The following is a 19,617-nucleotide window of genomic DNA, read 5'->3' as shown; positions in this document are numbered from 1 at the left end:
TTTTATGCTATTGTTCAGAACAACCCGATCATCTTGCCCAGGAGGCTGCTTTAGTGCTGTTGTGAACATAACAGGTTCTCCAGCTAAAAATGCAATATTTTGTGTGTTATTTTGAGATGCTGTAATTGCCATGGTGAATATGCTCTTTGCATTTCTCCTTTAGGTGCTCTAGGGTGAAACTCTCTCCTCTGTGACCACACAAGTGTGTATTTGCTGACTCTCATATCAGGGTTTGGATCACACTTTACAGAAACAGCAGAAACTGGATCTGTAACCACTACCTTGACTGACCTGCCGGACACAAGATTGTCTGGTTCCATTTCTGACTCTGTCACCAGGGAGTTGTCTGTAGAGACCATCTCCCAGTCAATCTTCTGTCAGGCTGCTTTGGATGCAGCTGTTCTTTGATTTACCTTTGAACACGTGCCATAAGGCATCAATCCAACTTTAGGGACGATCTCCAGCAAGGGAGAAGTTTGAGCCCCAGGTTTTGCTAAAGGGAGGGCAGTCAGGAGACACATTCCCAGCACCCTTGCTCATTACTGATACTTTGCTGGGTGTAAATGTTACCCTTTACAGGAGACAATTAAGGATGAAGACCAAATGTTTAAACCTACTGTCCACATTTCTCATAATGGTGAATACAACCTCCTTCCTGCTCTCCTTTGCTGCTCCTTTCCTTTTGAAACAACACCTGTGAGGGCAACCAAGCTCAAATCTGACAAGATATAATTATTTTAGATAAATTGTCTAACTTTAGACAAAAAATTATTGCAAAAAATTACATGCCAAGTCAGCTAGCAAAGAAAGAACCAGTATTGTGAGTTTGTTTGGTCTTCAACAGTGCTTTACAGCTCTGCTTCTAGACCAGCTGAATTGCAGTAACATTTCAGATTCAATATGGACAGCTTGAATGGAAACATGCTATTTGTAGAATGGTCAATTTTTTAACTGCTTGATATAAAATGGATATTAAAATTATTTTAGTGCTTTGGGTATGTGTTAACTAAAAATCTTGGAAAACAAAACAGTTCTGAAAAACTTCACAAAATTAATTTTCCTTCTAGGAGGCCTGAATACTTCCCAGGTCCCAGCCACACTATTCTCCAAGCAGTGTCATGGATTTCACCTAAACCACAGCAAGTCACCAACACAGCACACAGAATCCATCATATGAGAGTGTGATGTATTTTATTAGAATGACACTAATTTTTAAATGACACTGAAAAGATTTTCAAACTGAATTTCCAAGTTCAAGTTCCCATGAAAGTTGAATGATCAGAGCTGTAGTAAACAGTATAGGTGAAACCACATAATAACGCTCACATATAAAAAATAACTCATTATTACTTGGCTTCTTTTTATTGGAGCGCAGCACAGATACTCCCATTGAAACAATAACTTCAAAATATTTAAAAACACAGCTGTCAAAAATATTAAATATGCACATTTAAAAAATCTAAAACATTAATATTTAACAACCTAAGACATATTCACAATGTAATTTCTTCATCGTTTTACAGTATTTATCTCAAATACTGTAAGAGGATCCAAATCTGAAAATATATGTACTTTAAGCTACCATAAGAGTGTAAGAGCATAAAAAATACAGGAAAATATCCACCAACATTTAGCACAACATATATATTGTACCCCAAGAAAGAAAACAAGTGTATGCCACAGATCATTATTCATCACAAATGGTGATGTGACATCAGAGAGCTGTTGCTGGTGGAACAGCAGCTCTGGTCTTAGTTGGTAATAACATGCTCAAAGCTTGTGAGTGGGGACACAGTGGTCTGTGAGAACGCATGTTTAGGTATTTAGCAGTTTAATTTAGTTGGATAAGAAACAATGTAACGTTTTCCTGTTGTTAAACATTGCCATCTGTACCTCTGGCACACAAATTAAAAAAAGAAGGGTGTGACCATTAAAAGTACGTGTCCTGAGATTTCCTTCTTCAGGGGGCAAAGAGGTTAAAATGGAAAAGCTGATCTGTATATAAATCAGGAACACATGTGGTAATGAGAACAAACAGCAGCCAACAGGCAGGCGGGGACAACTTCTCCAGGCAGGCACAAAATGAGACATACAAAATACCATCTACTGGAAAAGGGAAGGAAGCAACTGATTTTCACTTTGAAATTGGTAAGTTTAACCAATTCCATTAAGTCTAAATGATTACTTAAGGGCTTGCAATTAACTCTGAGTTTTAAAATTTGGTTCACTCAAAAGCTCTCTGTGCAGTAGTGCAGACCAGCATTGCTTTAGCATTAATATTGGTTTCTATCTGTACAAAATCAAGAGGTGATCTTAATATGTGTAACAGGATCTATGTGTTTTGTAACTAATTGAAATAACAAAACAGTTGAGACACAGACTTCCTCTTAAAGCCATGAAATGTTTGTGTCTGCAGCCTACCTACTGGAAGTAGCTACCAGCAGCCTGTCTCCTACTGAGGCTGAAACGCTTTTGCTTGATTTCTTCGGAAATAAATGGAATATTTAACAAACTAAGTTATAGTTCACTTAAAGCTAAGAAATATATCACAGTTGTGAATAATAATCCATATTATATACCATATTATATGTGGCAGGACCCCACAATATTAAGTCATTTAAAGTAAGTCTTTATCTTCACTTTAAGACTTGTTCCTTGACAGAGGCAGAAAAAATAAAGAGAACATTACGGATCACAAAGCACTGAATTTTCAAGTGTAAAGTCATACCAAAATCTTGATAAATTATCATGGATGTCGTAGGTGAGCAGTCGGTCAGGAACGTCACTGTGGGTGCCCTGCACTGCTAACACATGTGGTGCGAGGGCAAAGGGGACGTCGCTCAGGAGGTCTGACATGAAAGGGCTGCTCTCCAAAGTCTGACTCCTTTGATTTCCCATCTCTGTGCTTGATACAGTCAACTGTGACCGGTGCCCTGTATTTATCTAAAGAGAACAGAAGAGCAGAAATTTACACACTACAAATCAGGCAGCTACAGCTTTGTACTTAGAACCACAAGGGCCTATTAATAAAGGGAAACAAAAAGACCTAAACAAATAAATAAAATCAGTTTCAGAGTTCAGCTTAGGTAGATCTAAAATAGCAGTTCTTAACACATGTTGATGTAATTCTTTGGCTCAGCTCAACCAGAATTAAGGCTAAAACAAAACTAAGACTCTTTGTAATGATTACTGAGATCACAGAAACACAGAATATGCTGAGTTGGAAGGGAAATAAGGATCACTGAGTCCAGCTCCTGGCCCTGTACAGAACACCCCAAGACTCACACCATGTGCCTGAGAGTGTTGTCCAAACACTTCTCGAACTCAGACATGCTACCCAACATTACTCTGCATTTATGAAACCCATAAGGCTCATGGGACTTTTTGTCATTATGTCCAGTCTTGTTTAGGGGAAATTACTTCACACAATTCTTTTCAAAAACTGATGAAGCTCCATCTTTTATTCCCCCTGTGCCTTTCCAGAAGTTGCCCAAGAAAAGCGTGAGTTTTGTGATTAAGAACTGTCCTATCCCAGTTATTTCAAAGGATTAATGATGTTGCTTTCCAGTGTGAAATAGAATTGCATATCTGGTTGGTAAGTTCTATTATATAGGGAAATATATGCAACATCAAATATGTCCTTTATAGAAAAACACAGTTAAAAAAACCCACCAACAATCCAAGAACTAAAACCAATAACAAAATAAAAAGCTTTCCATACAGAAGTAGTCAACACAATTTAGAGAATAATGTTGGACCCAACAGACTTGCAAGCTTTGATCCTGACCTACCTATATGACCTTACTAAGTGTTTATCCTCACACTTTTGCCATTTTAAGAACAAAGAAAATACTATTTACTCTGGCTCTAGAAATCAAATGCAATTTATTTTACTATTTATCACAATAAATTCCTATACAAACTGATACCTCTCATTAGGCTCCCATAATGATGTTCCTGAGAACAGGCTCTGAGCAACCTGGTCTAGTGGAAGATGTCCCTGGCAATGGCAAAGGAGTTGGAACGAGATGAACTTTAAGATTCCTTCCAACCCAAACCACGCAAAGATTCTGTGATCTCTAGGAGCAAGATGTTAGTTATAAGGATTTCTACTTTGTATCAGTACACATACAGAAATATTCAGTAACGTGTTCAAAAGTGCTTAACAAGTCATGTCAGAGCCAAGAACACAGACAGGAATTTCTGACTTTGATGAAGTGCTGACTTCTTCCTTTCAACCTCCCATATTCAACATGCAGCCAGAAAATTCCAAAGCTTACACAGCTATGAGGGAGGGAAGAGTACTGAAAGCTTTAAACACTAATTTGGTATTCACCTGACCCTAAGAGTGAAATGGGTCCCGTCATATGGAGGTTGCCTGCATCCATGATTTTTAGGGGTGATGTGCTTCTCAAGATCGGACCTGTGATGAAGTTAAATATCACAGATTGTGGTGGCTCCAGAGAACCTGAGGGCACTGCTGTCTGACAGAAGACCAGTCTGGGTGGTGGGGTGGTGGAGGGTGCTTTGTTTTCTTGCCCAGAGCATTTAGCCAGCAAAAAGATACTCCATCTTCTTCGCAAAGAAAGGACTGGCTTTGCCTTGAATGCAGCCTGAGCACTAGTCATTCCATACACAACCCAACATTTCACCTGGAAGGACAGATAAACCAATGCTAAACCTTCTATTAACCTGCCAGCAATGAGTCAGCAATGACACAAATAATCTCGCCAGTCTGTGTCACAGCCAGCACTTGTCCCGAGTGGCGGAGGACGTGCACTCCTCCACAGCCTGCTGGGACACAAGGGCTGCTGGTGCTGCATGCTCTGAAAGGGACCCTCACTTGGAAGCTTTTCACAATGACTGGAAACCTAAGGTTTAAGATAAACTTCCCAAGATCTGTTACTATCATGTCACAGGATAATAATGCAGAGTTTCTGAAGGTTAAGAAGTTTATTAAAAAGAATAACTGATACACATAGCTACTAAGCTTACTGGTTATGATCCAATACACAAGAGGAGCAATATTCTCCATGCTACTATAATACTGGTACGTCTGGTACTACAGAATTCCTACAGCTACAGTTTACAGGAATTTCTTTATTTTCCCTGGCTTTCTTTTTCTCAGTTCTCCATTTTCAGATGCAACAGGAGAGGCAAGAGCTGATAGAGAAGATTTCTTTTGCCTTTCCTTACTAATTCTGGCACCTTTAGAGCACAGGGAAAATAGGAAAGCTAGCAGAGAAGTCAGGAAGATAGCCTGCATGGTTCTCCTATTCCAGCTTTTCAATCTGTGAGCAAAACCACATGGGCAATAGTACTGTAAATCTGTAAGTTCAGGAAAAACACTAAAACCTCTTGTACTTTTCTAATCAGCATAGTTATCTCCAAGACGAAGATCATCAGCTCTCACTTTAAGAGATATTAGCTTCTATGGCTGCTCATTGCTAACACTTTGATAGAAGTTTTCCTTCTTGCCAGGGCCCAAGGTATGCATCAGAACAAAACTCATAAACATCTCCTGGTACAGACATACTCTCTTTCTAAGAACACTGCCAAACAGAACATTTATTTATGTTAGTATTTATCTGAAAGAATGCCCTACAACCCTTCAGGTGAGTCCTTAAATTTGTTGCTGCTGTAAACTTAAAAACTTCTCTTAATTTCCACTCTGCATGAACTTATTACATTCCCTCTTGAAAGAAAGAACTTGTGGATCATTTATTGAGGTGCTGGTATTTGCCTGTCTTTCATCATTCCCATGTTCTGAGGGGAAGCCAGAAAGCCCCAGCTGAAAAACTGTGTTACATCCAGGAATCAATTAAACTAGATCTTCAAAGACCATTCTGCCTCCCTCCCCTCCCTAATTTCAGGGAAAAATGATCCCTCACTCAGTGTCCTATTCCCTTCATTCAGATGATAATCAGAAATCCCTAGAATCTAATGTTTATTTTGATTGGCAAATTATACTTTTATGAACACCTGTTTATATCTTAATTGTCCCCCAAGCTGGGTGAACGCAATTTACAACGCAAATTAGAACATCACGTGGCAAAACTAACTTCAAAGAGGGAAAAAAAGTCAGAGCGAGAGCCGAGCATCTTGGATCTTTTTTCCTCCACAAACCCTACATTTCTTAGAATGGTGCTAAATGTGCAGATTCAGAAATTAAAACTCTTTCTGTAAACAGCAGACACCATGTACTGACAGTGATGGAGCAAGGACCAGCTTTGCTAACTCCCAAATCCCACTCCACAGCTGAAAGCAAGACTGCAGTAAGGAAGGATGAATTACGTCAGAATTATTTTACAGTGAAAGCATCATTTTACCAAACTCAATCTCTGCATACTGTCAGTGATGATATTAATAGTCTTAATAGGTTATGATACTATTTGAATAGTCAAAACAGTATCATAAAGAAAGCCCCAAATGGTTTACATGAACATAGTACTGGTAAGTCAGAAACAAAGGGAAGTGTCAGGTCAGTTTAACAAATACCATGATCTGATCTTAATTCCAGTGATCTTTGGGTCTCAGTTTACTCAACTCCTCATGAGAAAGTCTTGGGCCTAATATGACAAGATCAGCTCAAAACATAAATGGAAAAGGAGTCTAGATTTTCTATTTCAGTTTCACTTTTAATCCACTACTGTCTCTCCCATGAAAAGTTATTTTTCATTATCTTAAAAAATTCGCATTCACATTTTCATTTACAAGTCACATTTTATATTATTTATCTATATGAAGAAGAAAAGTTCCTGTCCTGAAGAATTCAGGTAACAAGAAGTAATTTTTCAGTTCTGCCTAGAGCAGTCATCACTGGCAGTTGTTCCCTTTGCTATGCAGAGCTGTTTCTGGGCATTCCTGTAGTGATAATTAGATGTTGGCTTCCTGTGCAAGACCCTATCAAACTAGACATGTTTCTGTCCTTCCAAAACATGAAGATATCCTTTAAATGGGCTAAGATGTATTTCATTCATATTCTGGAGAACCTACACGAGTGAAAAGGCCCTGCTGAAGCCAACCTCCCCAGCAGGCTTTCAGGTAACATGATGAAGAACTGGACATTCTGGTAGAGAACATCAGTCACCCATCGGTGCCGAGGTCACCCGCACTGCTTCCAGTGCAAACACCAGCACAAAATGATGTGATGCAACTGAGGTCAAGGTTATGAAATGGTTTGTGCTTTATGCATGCATTCTTCAAGCATGTATAGAACTGCAAGTCCGAGAGAATTTGATATTGCACATTAGTCACACTGGTTTCTACTTAAATGCCTAACTTACTTAGCCAGAATACAATCCATGCAGAGCATATTATCTGGACATTAGCTAAATTAAGCGCTGCCAAATGCTATGACACACAATCCAGTTATGAGAAATATTAATTGAATGGACCGAGAAGATCACTGATTTACATTTCACCATACACCAAGGAGTCAAAAAATTAGTAAAAATTACAAAAGGTATGGCAATAAAATTTAATTCAAATAAGAAAGGTGTCCTCTGTATTCTTGGTTTGCAATCCAAAAGAACAGGGAGAAAAGAAACACTATGTAAATATATATAGTATATATATAGTAGCTGGCCACCAGATACTAATTGTGCTCTGAAAACAATATGTTATTTTGAAACTAACAAAATATAAAACTACCCTCTGAAGTAAATTATTCCTTTTCTTCTCTTTGTTAAAAGATGTTTCTCTGCTGTTTTTAAAAACATCTAATTTGCTGCATGTCTTTGTATTAACCATAAAGTTTGCCAAGAGTCTCATAAGGAAGAAAAAATGCAAATTTTACAATGTACTGAGAAACTGGATTTACAGTGCTCTGAAGGAGAATCAAAGATTAGTGCCAGCATTATTATAATCCAAACCCTTGAAGGTTTTCTAATCAAAAGTGATTAATTTTTAAAAAGTTACACTGTCCATAAAGTGTAACTTTTTTAAAAAAAAGTTAAAACCAAAGTTTTTGTTTTAAAAAAAGTTTTTTTCCAGAAACAGACCTTTCTTTCTTTTAAAAACAGCCTTGAGAAACAAACAGTACTTTCAGTCTTCCAGAATATTTAGTAAATATCGAGTAATATAATACTTATGACAGACATCTGCTATGTGACTGGTGGTAAAGAATTATCTTTATTTCAGGCAACTTCATGGTGTTACAGGAAATAGTGAATCATAATTTATTTAGCACTATGCAGTAATTACTATTATGTATCTAGGAATGGAAATTGTCATATGGGATTATTCCTCCAATGGGTTTTGGTTGATGCTTTAGGGTACTCACTGGACTTCCTTATAAAATCTGTAGGAATTCCAGAATTAGTATCTTCATTGATGACAACAATTCACTTTTCAAATAAAAATTGTAATTGCAAGGATGAACAGAGGAGGAAAGAAAAATTACTTACAACATTTACATTCAAAATTTTAAGAATTTCCAAGAATTATGGAACCAATTAAGCTGGAAAACACCTCTGGGATCACTGAGTCCAGCCTATCACCAGACACCAACATGTCATGGAGTGCCACGTCCAGGCTTTCCTTAAACACCTCCAGGTATCGCGACTCCATCACCTCCCTGGCAGTCCACTCCAAATTTAACAACCCCTTTCTGTGAAGAAATTCCTTCTGATGTCCAAAATTCCTCCTGATGTCCAAACAGGATCAAGTAAAACCTTGCTGGTGGTGGGGAAAGTGCATAATATGATAATTTTCAAGCACCACAGAACCCCCAACCCAAAACATTAATAAAACCCACCTCACCACCTGCATTCTTACAGAACTATAAGAAAGGAACAAACCCACCTAGACAAGCATAATACAGATGCCCTGTGGTTTCAGAAAACCACATGTGAATAATGAGAGCTGCTATTATTTCAAGGTTCACTCAAAAGTTTGAGCAGCCATCCCCTCCAGAGAATCAAGAGAAAAGTTATTCCTAGCTGGGAGAGCAAAATTAGATGTAAGAAGTACTGAAGTAGCTCGTAGCTATATCCAAATTTCTTCTCTTTGCTTGCTTGCTTGCTTTCTTAGCAGAAATACAGTGCCTGGGATTGTAACAGTGGCTAAGGATTTGTGTTCTCAGGGGTTGCAGTAGGGAAGACCTACAGGCTGAAAGGTTTGGGTTTACACTGAGTCCTTGGAGAAGCTTTTAAAAGCAAAAATGGTTCTCAGTGGAAATCAGCTTTCCCATTTGCTTTGGGCTCTTGTTTCCAAGCTTCTTATGACTCTTATTTTGTAATACAGCAGTAATTTGTCTTTCTTAAAGAGCTCTTGCTACCTGTACAAGTCTATCAATATTGCTATTCAGACTAAAATAGAACAAATTTTTAAAATAAGACTTTAAGAATATTTTTACTAATTTTTTTACATACACTTTAGGTATTTTTCTCTTCTAAAGCATGCTTTTAAGCTGTCTCTTAACTAGAATCGAATCAAGGTCAGGTTAATGTCACTGAAATCTTAAAATATTTCTAAAGAAACAATGAAAAGAGGTTCTGACATTCTCTAGTTTTTCTTTATCACAGAGTATCTTGTCCTGCAAAGAACAGCAGGTAAATCTTTGCTAAACCACACTTTCAGTATCAATACTGATGTACATTTCTAAACCCTTATTGGCATTAAAGCAATTTGAAAAGTAATTATTAGAACTATTCTATAGTGTAAATGCAGAATAAACTGTAATTAGATGTCATTCCTGCCCTCTCAACCAGCCATAAAACTGTTAATCTCTGCAGAGAGGGAGAAATGCAAGGTTGTCATTTGAACTCTGGATACTCTGAATGTTCCACAGTTAAAGTGTGCTAAAACCCCTAAATTTTAAAAAATTTACAATTTCTGTAAAAAAGCTTTCTTTTTTTACAGAAACAGACCTGCTTTTCTAAATTATCTAATCAATACTAGAGATGCCTGTGAGTTGTATTTATGTGACACTTAGAGAATGCAATTCTACCCTGAAAAGTATTCTAAAGTACCACAAAAGACTTCAAATCTGGTGTCTAAACCAGCTACCTTGTTGTTGGTTTAGACAACAACATCCTGGAAGAAAAAAATCTATTTTCTTTGTTACCAGTTTTGCAAACTCAAACCACTACAAGATGAAGGTTCTGTTTTTACTCAATCCCCTATAACAATACATCATGGAAATATTTTGAGAGAGGTTAGTGATAAATTTAGCAAATATACTGAATTTAATATAACCAAAATTGTATAATGATATTTTTATTTCTAATTCCTACTTTTATTCCTTTTCTCCTAACTCCTATTAATATAGCTGTTTGAAGAAAGAGAACAAAAACATCTGAAATGTGGACATCTATAATGAGACACTATAAAACTGTGAACAAACAGGGATAAGATGCAACATGAAAAGAAGACTGCAAACCTAAACAAAAGCAGAAATAAGAAGGAAGCAGAAAATGTTCTGAAGCTTTATTAAAAATTATAAGGCTTCATTTCCCACCATTAAGTAAAGTAATTATGGTTTTATCTTTCCTTCTATCCCAACCAATTTCACCACTGTTAGGTGTGAAAATTGAAGACCTGTATCAACACTTATGCCCCCTCAATAGCAGGGTTCCTTTCCTTGCTGCCTCCCCATTCCTTTCTGGAAGACCCTAAGTTTTAGTGCAGTCCCCTCTGCAACAGGATTATTGTAATAAAAAAGAAAAGGTCTTAGAAGAAAGACAGGGGTGTGGGTTCAACAAGAAACAGTTTATCTAGATCCTCTGTTCCTTCGAAGTACTGTGCAAGCTATTCATAGCAAAAATCTCAACATAATAAGCAGCATGAACAATATTTAGCATGTTGTGCTTCTGCCACTGCCAGGAAATGGTACTAATTAGGCCAGATTCATTTTTTTTCCCCTTTTTTCCTGTAGTATGTATGCTGGAAGATTAATAAGTTAATGAAAATTACTCTAGTAAGTGAACTGCAAGCCAGAAGAACTGTAATTGAAAATGCACACAGCTCTAGACACTCAGCACTGCATTCCACAACCACAAATCAGAAGTGAAGGACAAGTCAATATATTGCAAAATGAACAGGCAAGTCTGATAAATGCTGATAATGGATTTGTTTTGTAACTTCAGTAACATCCAGAAGCATAAAGCATTTACATTTATTTTGCTGCTACCTTCATTCATGATGTAATGCAAAACTCAGATAAGTGACTTTAAACATAGACAGAGATATACTAAGACATTAATTTAATATAACACTTTAACGGCATAATTAAAACTATTTTTTTTAATTACAAAACAGTATTTAAATTATCTATTTTAATTTAGCAGCTACATTTGGTCGATGTACTTAGTGACAACAAAATGTGGTATTTTCTCTACTGCTTCAAGCAAAAAAATATCCTAAAGACTTTTGGGAGGTTTTGGGAGGCTAATATGTAATTCAATGTCTACCAAAAAATAAGGAACTTTGACAAACATTAAAAAAAAAGTAAGAAAATATTTAGCAAACATAGCTGTACACAAAAACAAAGCAAATACATTTTCCAGCAAATTAGAGCAACTCAGAGAAGTGTAGATCAGAAGGTTGTTTTGTTGTTCAAAAAAAGGTTTTTTTAAGAAGAAAAGGAAATATCTCCTTGAGTGACTGAGGGAGTCAGCAACATCAATGAGATATCTCCCTAAAATGTCAATATCAATGAGAGAAAAAAGACAGAGGGATAACAATTTCTATCAGTGGAAAGGAAAAGAAAATTACCTTGGATTTGGTTTTCAGAAAAGAAGGTAAGTAGAGAGAACAGAAAAGAATTACTAGTCTGAACTCAGGTCAGTCTTCCTCCAGCAATACCTGGGAACACCATCCTCAGCCATGCTTTCAAGAGTTTTGTTAAGTAAATAGACCCCTAGATCTTAAGAGGATTCTCACACAGATGCATGAATAAAAATTGCTGTACTAACTGCTATATTCTGAGGTTTTTATCATGCTGCTTAAATTCCAAGCATGTGGCAAGACTAGCAATACGTCCTGTTTACAAACTTGAAGTATCTTAATGCCAAAAAAAAAGAATTAAGCAAGTGTCTCCTCACACAACTTTTCACCTGCTCTCTCCATAGAGATTTGGGTCAGTAAGAGAAAGGAAGAATGGGTATTTGACTTTAATTTCCTCCATAAACATTCTGTAACTGGAGCATTTGTCAACACTACCTTCAGTAAACAGGTTACCAAGAGCCAGAGTTTATAAAAGCTTCAGTCTACAAACAGCAACAAGACTGAGTTGTCCTCAGCACCTACTGATCAGGCTTTTCAGAGTCAGGAATAGAAGTGTCATGACTCTTAAGAAGCAGCAAAAGGCAAAATAATTAATTAATTAAATAAATAAAAAGGAACTAAGACAGGTCCACCTCTTTTAAATAAGGCCTCTTTGAACCCCCTTGTTCTCTATGGTTGGAAAATAATTGGATCACAGTGAAAAGGAAGAAGGGTACATTTTTTTTTTTTAACATAGACCTGTTTTTATCTAGCAGTATGCTAATCACATTAAAACAGTAGAAACACATTCTTAAAATCTGTAGTACTGTTGGAGCAAACAAAAGAAAATTGTAAACAAATAACTTACATTTTATTTTGCATTTTTACAAAGTGCTTTAGAACAGAATTTGAGTATGTGCTTCCCAGTGCACAGTCTGTCACAAGAAGGACAAGAACTGTGAAGTTCGGTTTGCTCTTTAAGGAGAAAATTACAGCAGAAGTACATTGTAGCAAAAGGATCAAACAACACTGATGGAAAGTACAGAGAAACATACCAGACAGTCTTACCAATGTTAGCATTCTGGGCTGAAATGGGGCAATTTTCACGTCATGTTTTCTTTCCATTAAAATGGACTGCCCATTGTCATTTGTGGTGAGTTTCATGTCTGGTTATTTTTTTCCCTCTGAGAGTGGCAGTGCAACTAAGCTAAAGACATTGGTTTTTTCCTTACTTGCTGATTAGAGTAATTGTTAATGAGCTGCCTTATGCTACGGTCTTTCACCAACCATTTTATGCTAATGCATCACGTAAATAACACTGTACCATATTCGCACACAGTCTCATGAATTGATGTATGATCTACATTGCATTTTAGATCAATTTTAATATTGGGAAAGCCCAGAAGGTTTTCTCTGAGAGGCAGGATGACTGACTGATCAATTTGTTGACAGCAGCAAAGTAAACCAGCATTACTGGATTTTAGTCTAACCACATGTATTTGGGCAAGAGATACAGGATAATCAGTAGTTTTATCTGAGATTAAGCTAGTCAGAAGATCCCAAAATTAGAGAAAGGCTAAAAAATGTGATGGGAACAACTGGGCACCTAGTTTGAGCATCTCTTGCTACAAATAACCAATCAATGTAACTGAATAAGCAATTAAATCAAACATACAGCGAGTCTCTGCCTGAACGAAACAGGGAGGCATACAAAGTGTGCTTCTGCATACACGTGCTTTGATCCCCATTTGGTGTACACATCCCTTTTAGTAAAGCCTCATTCTTAAAGTGAAGAGGCTGCAAATCAGGCCCATTATGCTATTTTATGACCTTTTTACATGTGGGTACAGACTTTGCTATCTACAGGCACTGAATTATGAAAATATACCATGCCTATGTGTCATTCTTTCCCTACAGGATGTCGTTTTGTCTTCTGTTGCTCAAACCTCACAAATTGTGCAATCTGACTGCAGCACTGACTCTGGACACCACAGGCTGTGGGAGAGGGGGCTGCTCCAACTAATTTGTTGTGTTTACATGTATGTGCTGGCCAGACAGAACATTCATGTCCCACCTTGGAAGACTGTAAGGCTTCCTCAATTCTTGTACTGAAATCTCAGCTGAAGTTACACAAAGGGTTTAACAGCATTTCACACTTGCAAAGTGCTATAGAAATGTGTAAGACAGCACTGCATTACATTTTAATAAATGAACTGTTTTCTAAGTTGAGAGAGGAAGTTGGTGACAACCACGTCAATTCACATCTCTCAATTCCCACTCAAGTTCCCTGTATCTAAAAATATAATGCTTTCCTTCAAACACAATGGACAGAGTATTAATGATGCTACTGTGATTACTAAGTATCTGAATAACCCCAGCTGTGTATAATGTTACACAAACAAGTCCAGCTATTCATTTTAGAATTGAGAAAAACCCTACAAGGTGATAGTCTTGCAGGACACCCTGGGTCTTACTGGTTGACCTTGGGTCAATAGCATGCACAAATTTCAGTTTATATAATGTTGTTTGTGAGGCCACTGCAACTAATCTTTTATGACAAGAGGAGCAGCCTTTCTCATATATGTATATATACCTACTATATTTATACATAATGTGTATATAAACCCTTCCCTTCCCCCTGAGTTGTCCAATTGTTGTCCAGTAAGGGCAGACAGAAGCCCACTGATCTACATGTTCTGGAGATCTTCCTAGAATGAAAAGACTTCCTAAATATTTTGGTAAATTATCTAACAGATAGCAGTATGAACATTATGATATAATGAAGCTTTACAAAGTAAACATGTTATGGCATACTGATAGTTGTAAAATGCAGTAGATGTAATACGCAATATTTGATTTTTTTTTAGCTGAATGAGGTATTTACCTTTGTTCTCAGTAAGATCACAAGCATATACTGTGCCTTTCTTATCATATGACAACTCTACTTCATATGAACTTTCCATCTATGGCTGCACATGGATTCCCCAATGAAGTCACAGCTATTTACTATACACACAAAGGATGAAGGAAGCTAAGAAAGGCAATATCCATTGCAGCTGCCAAGGCTGAACACGAGTCATTCTTGTTTAAAGATAATGTTAAAACTTCACTTCTTACAGCTTGTAATCATGCATGATAGCTCAGTAAAACAGAAGATCCTTCTTCTGATGGTACCAGCTTCTCTCTTCAGAGAAAAGTACACGCTTGATGACTTGCTGCAGACAGTCTTATTCCAGTCCCTTCTAAGAGTGGATAATTTCATTAAGTGATTATTGCTTACATGCGCAATTAAGAGAGAAAATATGGACCAACATGCTTTAAGGGTTTTATATATGAAAAAGAGGATCTTAGAGTTAATATGACATATGACAAGCAATTAGTCTAACCAGGCCATGACTAGAATTCTACTTTATGAGAGTTAAAAAAAAAAAAGCCAAGCTAAGCACCAACATTTTCAATAGATACTGGATTTTGTCAAAAGAGAGAAAACTAATCATAAATAATGTAATTGCAATAATTTTGAAATATAAACCACTTTCTCTAAAGTAAATGTAGGGAATTTAAACTGATGCAACAAATCTAGCCCAAAACAACCTTACTAGCCCAGACTCCCTGAACCATAAACCAAGAGTCAGTAAGTGAACAGAGACATGATCAGTAATAACTCCTTTTCCAGTAACTTGTAAAAATAATCCAGACAGTCAAACTTAAGGAGAAAACAGCCAATAATAGTTCTGATAGAAGCAATTAATTTTAATCAAAAAAAAAAAAAAAAAAAAAAAAAGGAAAATAAGGTAACAGTAATATTACCAGCTGATCTGCTCCAAAGAATATCCTAAAAGTCTATCAACTTCAGCAATACTTGTTAATTTCACTAGAAGGGTAAAAAAAAGAAAAAAAAAAGAAAAAAAATTATTTTTCCCCTACACTGTGGACTCTCAACTCTCATTATCTCTTCCTTGATATTTTATACCTCATAGTATTTCTGTCTTTTCAGTTGACTCATATGTCCCCTAACCAGATGTCTACAAAACTGTTATTTACATCCATGCAGAATCCTTACACAGCAGCTGTATAAAGGATGACTTTAATGAGTCAATGCCAATTCAGACATAATAAATGTCTTAATTTATTTAGATTCTTGCCTAAAATGGTGCATACCTATTTCTATATGTATAAAATCATAGATAATTTAAAATTTACTTCAGGAAGTGTGGTCTTTCTATCTGCTGTGTACTCAGCCTTTAACAGCAAATTATGAAAAGAAAGGGCACAAACAATCATAGCAGAACTATTAGAATTCATAAAGAAAACTAAGTCCTAAGATTATAAGAATCACAGCTAGGTATATAATTAGAGTGGCTATAACAACAACATATAAATTAGATAATTATGGATTAAGCAATCCCTTGGGGGATTCTCTCTTGCCCTAGAAAACGTATAACAAGCTCCTTAGATAGAAGGCAATAACTATTAAGTGTTTGAGGGAGAAGTAGGACTGTAAGGAAAAACAACAAAAAAAGAAGACACCGCAAGATAAAAATCCTAATTTAAATCTAAAGATGGCTTTCATTTTTGGTATTTATTTTAATACACTTACTGGTCCAGTTTTCCCCCATTAAATCTGCTGACATCTGTTGGCTAAAGAGCACATGCCAGATTATCCATAAGTGCAAGATCAAATAAACATGAACTGCTTCTTAAGGTGACAATAGGGAGATACAAAACACTGCAGCGATTATCAGAAATGTATTTTTTTTTGTTGTTGTTTCTTACATCAATGTAATAATCCCAGGTGTCCTGGACACCAGACATACAATAATCTTCATAAATCCTAATTCAAAGCCATACCATCTGTCAAAAATATTTTTTATGTCTCCTAATAGATATGCTACATAATTGCTCTCACAGTAGGGCAAAAATACACGGTTGTACTAATTTGCTTTACCAATGGAATAGCTCATTATCAAAAATAACCCCACCACATTACTGGGGTTTCTAGCATGCTTCATATATCAAGAGTAACCTTTCCATTCTGCTATTTTCTACAACATCAAATTCCCAATGAAAGCAAATAAAGATTGAATTATCTGGAAATTGTATGGTAATAATGGGAAAATCACAAGCACAAGAAAATAAAATCATAGTGTCGCTTTCTATTATGATTGTGTAGCAGTTAAAATTAGCTTTGTATTTCATGGTCACTAATTTACTAATTTAGTCACTAATAAGACTAATCTAAGTTCTCGGCCCTGCAGAGCAGTAACCATTTTGGACCCAATCCAGAAAAGCACTTAAATGTGTGTGTGACTTTTAGTTCATGAGCCTGAAGCAACTTCAGAGGGATCAGACATGCTTGATTAGGCCCAGAGCACTCATTACCCTGCCAGACAACACGTTCCCCTAGGACAGACCAGAGTGAGGAGATGAGCCTCCCAAACCACTGCCCATACTCGTGGAGATGGAGAGGACACTCCATATGGGATTGTTCAAAGCAAGAGCTTCTGTCTGAAGCAGAAGACAAAATGTTTGGGTTTAAGCTGGCCTTTGAGGACACCCTTCCTCCAGGGAGTTTTAACTACCTGCAATTCCCCTAAGATGCATGCAGTATCCAAACAGCTGAAAATAACACCAACTGAGGTATGGCAGGGGTTGTAAGAGCTTCTGTTACACGTTCCTAGTTGCAGCAAGACGACCTGGATGTAAACTTTTATTTGTGCATTAGTTAAATTAACTTATACAAGATTATACAAATATATGTACTTGACAATTCAGTGGTTTTACAGTAAACAAATCTAATGGTACCTAAGAAAATGGGAAATTCCAACAATGATAGCCATTACCAAAAAATACCCCAGAAAATAATTTCATCAAAAAATCAAACTCAACCTCATTTTCCCCTTGGACATCCATAAACAAAGGATGACTTCATTCTTCTTTCAATCACATTTCCAAAAGCATTTCTCATGTTCCACAAAGTTTATATCTAATAATTAGTGAAAAGGCTTATATTTAAAAATAAAAGCAGGTTTCAGCAGCTGAAATGATGAACTGGTTGATGAACTAAATGCTCTTTTGTTCAGTTTGCATACAAGTATCAGATGCCACTTTGCAGTAACAACTATATTTTAGCAGACTGTCCTATGTTTATCAAGAATTTGTGTTTAAATACTAACAAGGTTATTATTTCAATTGATGATCTATGTTTCTGTGGCATATTGAATATGTAATACAATGTTTTTCCAGTTTCCCTAAATTGTTAAGTTCTCCCATAAAATTACAAAACTATACTCACCACTGCAAGGAGTAATATTACTTTCCTAATAGCCAGAATTATCCATTTAATTTCCATGATTCACAATTCATTTACTTAACTTGAGAACTTGAGAATTCCTTTGAGTAAATGTGAAGTCCAAACACTGAAATCTAGGCTGGAATGAATTGCCTAAATACTACTAAATGCTGGATCTTAATTTAACTGATTCTGTCACACGCCAGTTCATATGAGTATTTTTGTGTCATCTAAGTGTTTTAACAGAAAAGTGAAAATAAGTCTACGTTTCATTTTCACTATAATATCTGCTATTTTATTTTGAAAACTCTACTTCTTCTAGCTCATAAAATCTATACAAGTGCCTCCTTTCCTGAAATTCCAGAGAATGGAACAAGCCACTGAGACTGCAGTAGTTACTGCAGTTCACATCACCAGCAAGAACATCACATTACGGGAAACTACTTTTGTCCAGTAGGTACCTACAACATCCATTAATTATACTGCCCAGATCTGCAGGACTTCAGCTGCAAAACACTCTGCTCAGATGTGCATGGATCTAAAAATCAGACTAAAACTTTGCAATTGGTTGGAACTATTTCATACTTTCACATTATCAGAAGGCAAACTACCCATTACTTACGATGAATTAAAGACTTCTGTATGGGACAGTTTCAGATTTTAAATTAAAAAAGAAGACTACTGGCACACATACAGACCACTCTTAGAGATGGAAAAATTGTCACACACCCCTCCACTATACCAAGGGACTTAGCAATAATAAATATTGAAAAGAGACACAGACTGTTAGTACCAAGGTGAGATATGGGAAACAGAGACAAGGATAGGTTTAGTAAAAAAAATGAACCACCACAAAAGCACAAAAAGTCCAAGCCAAACATCTTCAGTCACTTTGCAAATGTCTATAACTATATGGCAATTGAAAACAGACTCAGTACAAAAACATTTTCAGAGTACATGGAGAAGAAGATATATGTACATCATATGCAGAAATATTCTGAGAAGCCCTTGCCTGTAAACATGTATCAAATATGAAATAAACCAAAGAGAAAGAAGTTCAGATTTACAGCCACACAGTGGAGAAACAGAAAGGAAACACACAATAAAGACAGTCTATTATACTCACATGTTTACATGTTACTCATAACGATAGTTGTGGAAATAGATGACTTATGTAAATGTGTGACATTTGCCATCACTACTCACCACACTAATGCTTCTATGCAATTCATTAACATTCTAGCTACAGTTTCATGCTTGCACAACTCACCTATAAAAATAAGATATTCAGCAATACCATACAGACCAGCCTTCTACTATTTCCTTTTCAAATGCATAGCAGAGGGCTTGATATTTTTGCCATCTAATTAATAGTAGTGCTGTTTTTATGATAAACGACAATGAAGGCTGACAGTCACTCAGCCAATGGAAGACGTGAATGTGGTGGAACCATTTTCTGCACATTAATCCTTCTTAAATGAGCTGCTATGGAAGTTTCATCATATGCACATAAGGAAAAAAGTCTCCTACCTGTGGAGATTGGCTGTACATTGGTCTGGCCTCTGGAAATGAAGTTTTATCCTTTGAGTTTCTACTTTGATCATCAGCTGTGTCCC

The 19,617-nt window shown here is 36.5% G+C and overlaps 1 protein-coding gene across 6 annotated transcripts in view; it reads right to left on the bottom strand.

Annotated features, from left to right (window-relative positions):
• Nucleotides 1–1,169: 1,169 nt before the first annotated feature.
• UMAD1 (UBAP1-MVB12-associated (UMA) domain containing 1) overlaps nucleotides 1,170–19,617 on the bottom strand; it is a 79,876-nt gene continuing 61,428 nt past the window's right edge. For all 6 annotated transcript variants that reach the window (XM_058832753.1, XM_058832754.1, XM_058832755.1 and 3 more), the window contains 2 exons: nucleotides 19,532–19,617; nucleotides 1,170–2,943 (listed from right to left, as the gene is read on the bottom strand). In XM_058832753.1, the coding sequence (XP_058688736.1) occupies nucleotides 2,686–2,943; nucleotides 19,532–19,617 (344 nt within the window). In that variant the 3' untranslated portion in view covers nucleotides 1,170–2,685. The remainder of the gene's footprint in view (nucleotides 2,944–19,531) is intronic.

This window comes from Poecile atricapillus, chromosome 2 (genome assembly GCF_030490865.1).
Source record: "Poecile atricapillus isolate bPoeAtr1 chromosome 2, bPoeAtr1.hap1, whole genome shotgun sequence".
NCBI classification, from domain to species: Eukaryota; Metazoa; Chordata; class Aves; order Passeriformes; family Paridae; genus Poecile; species Poecile atricapillus.
This window is presented reverse-complemented; position numbering and strand designations above follow the sequence as displayed.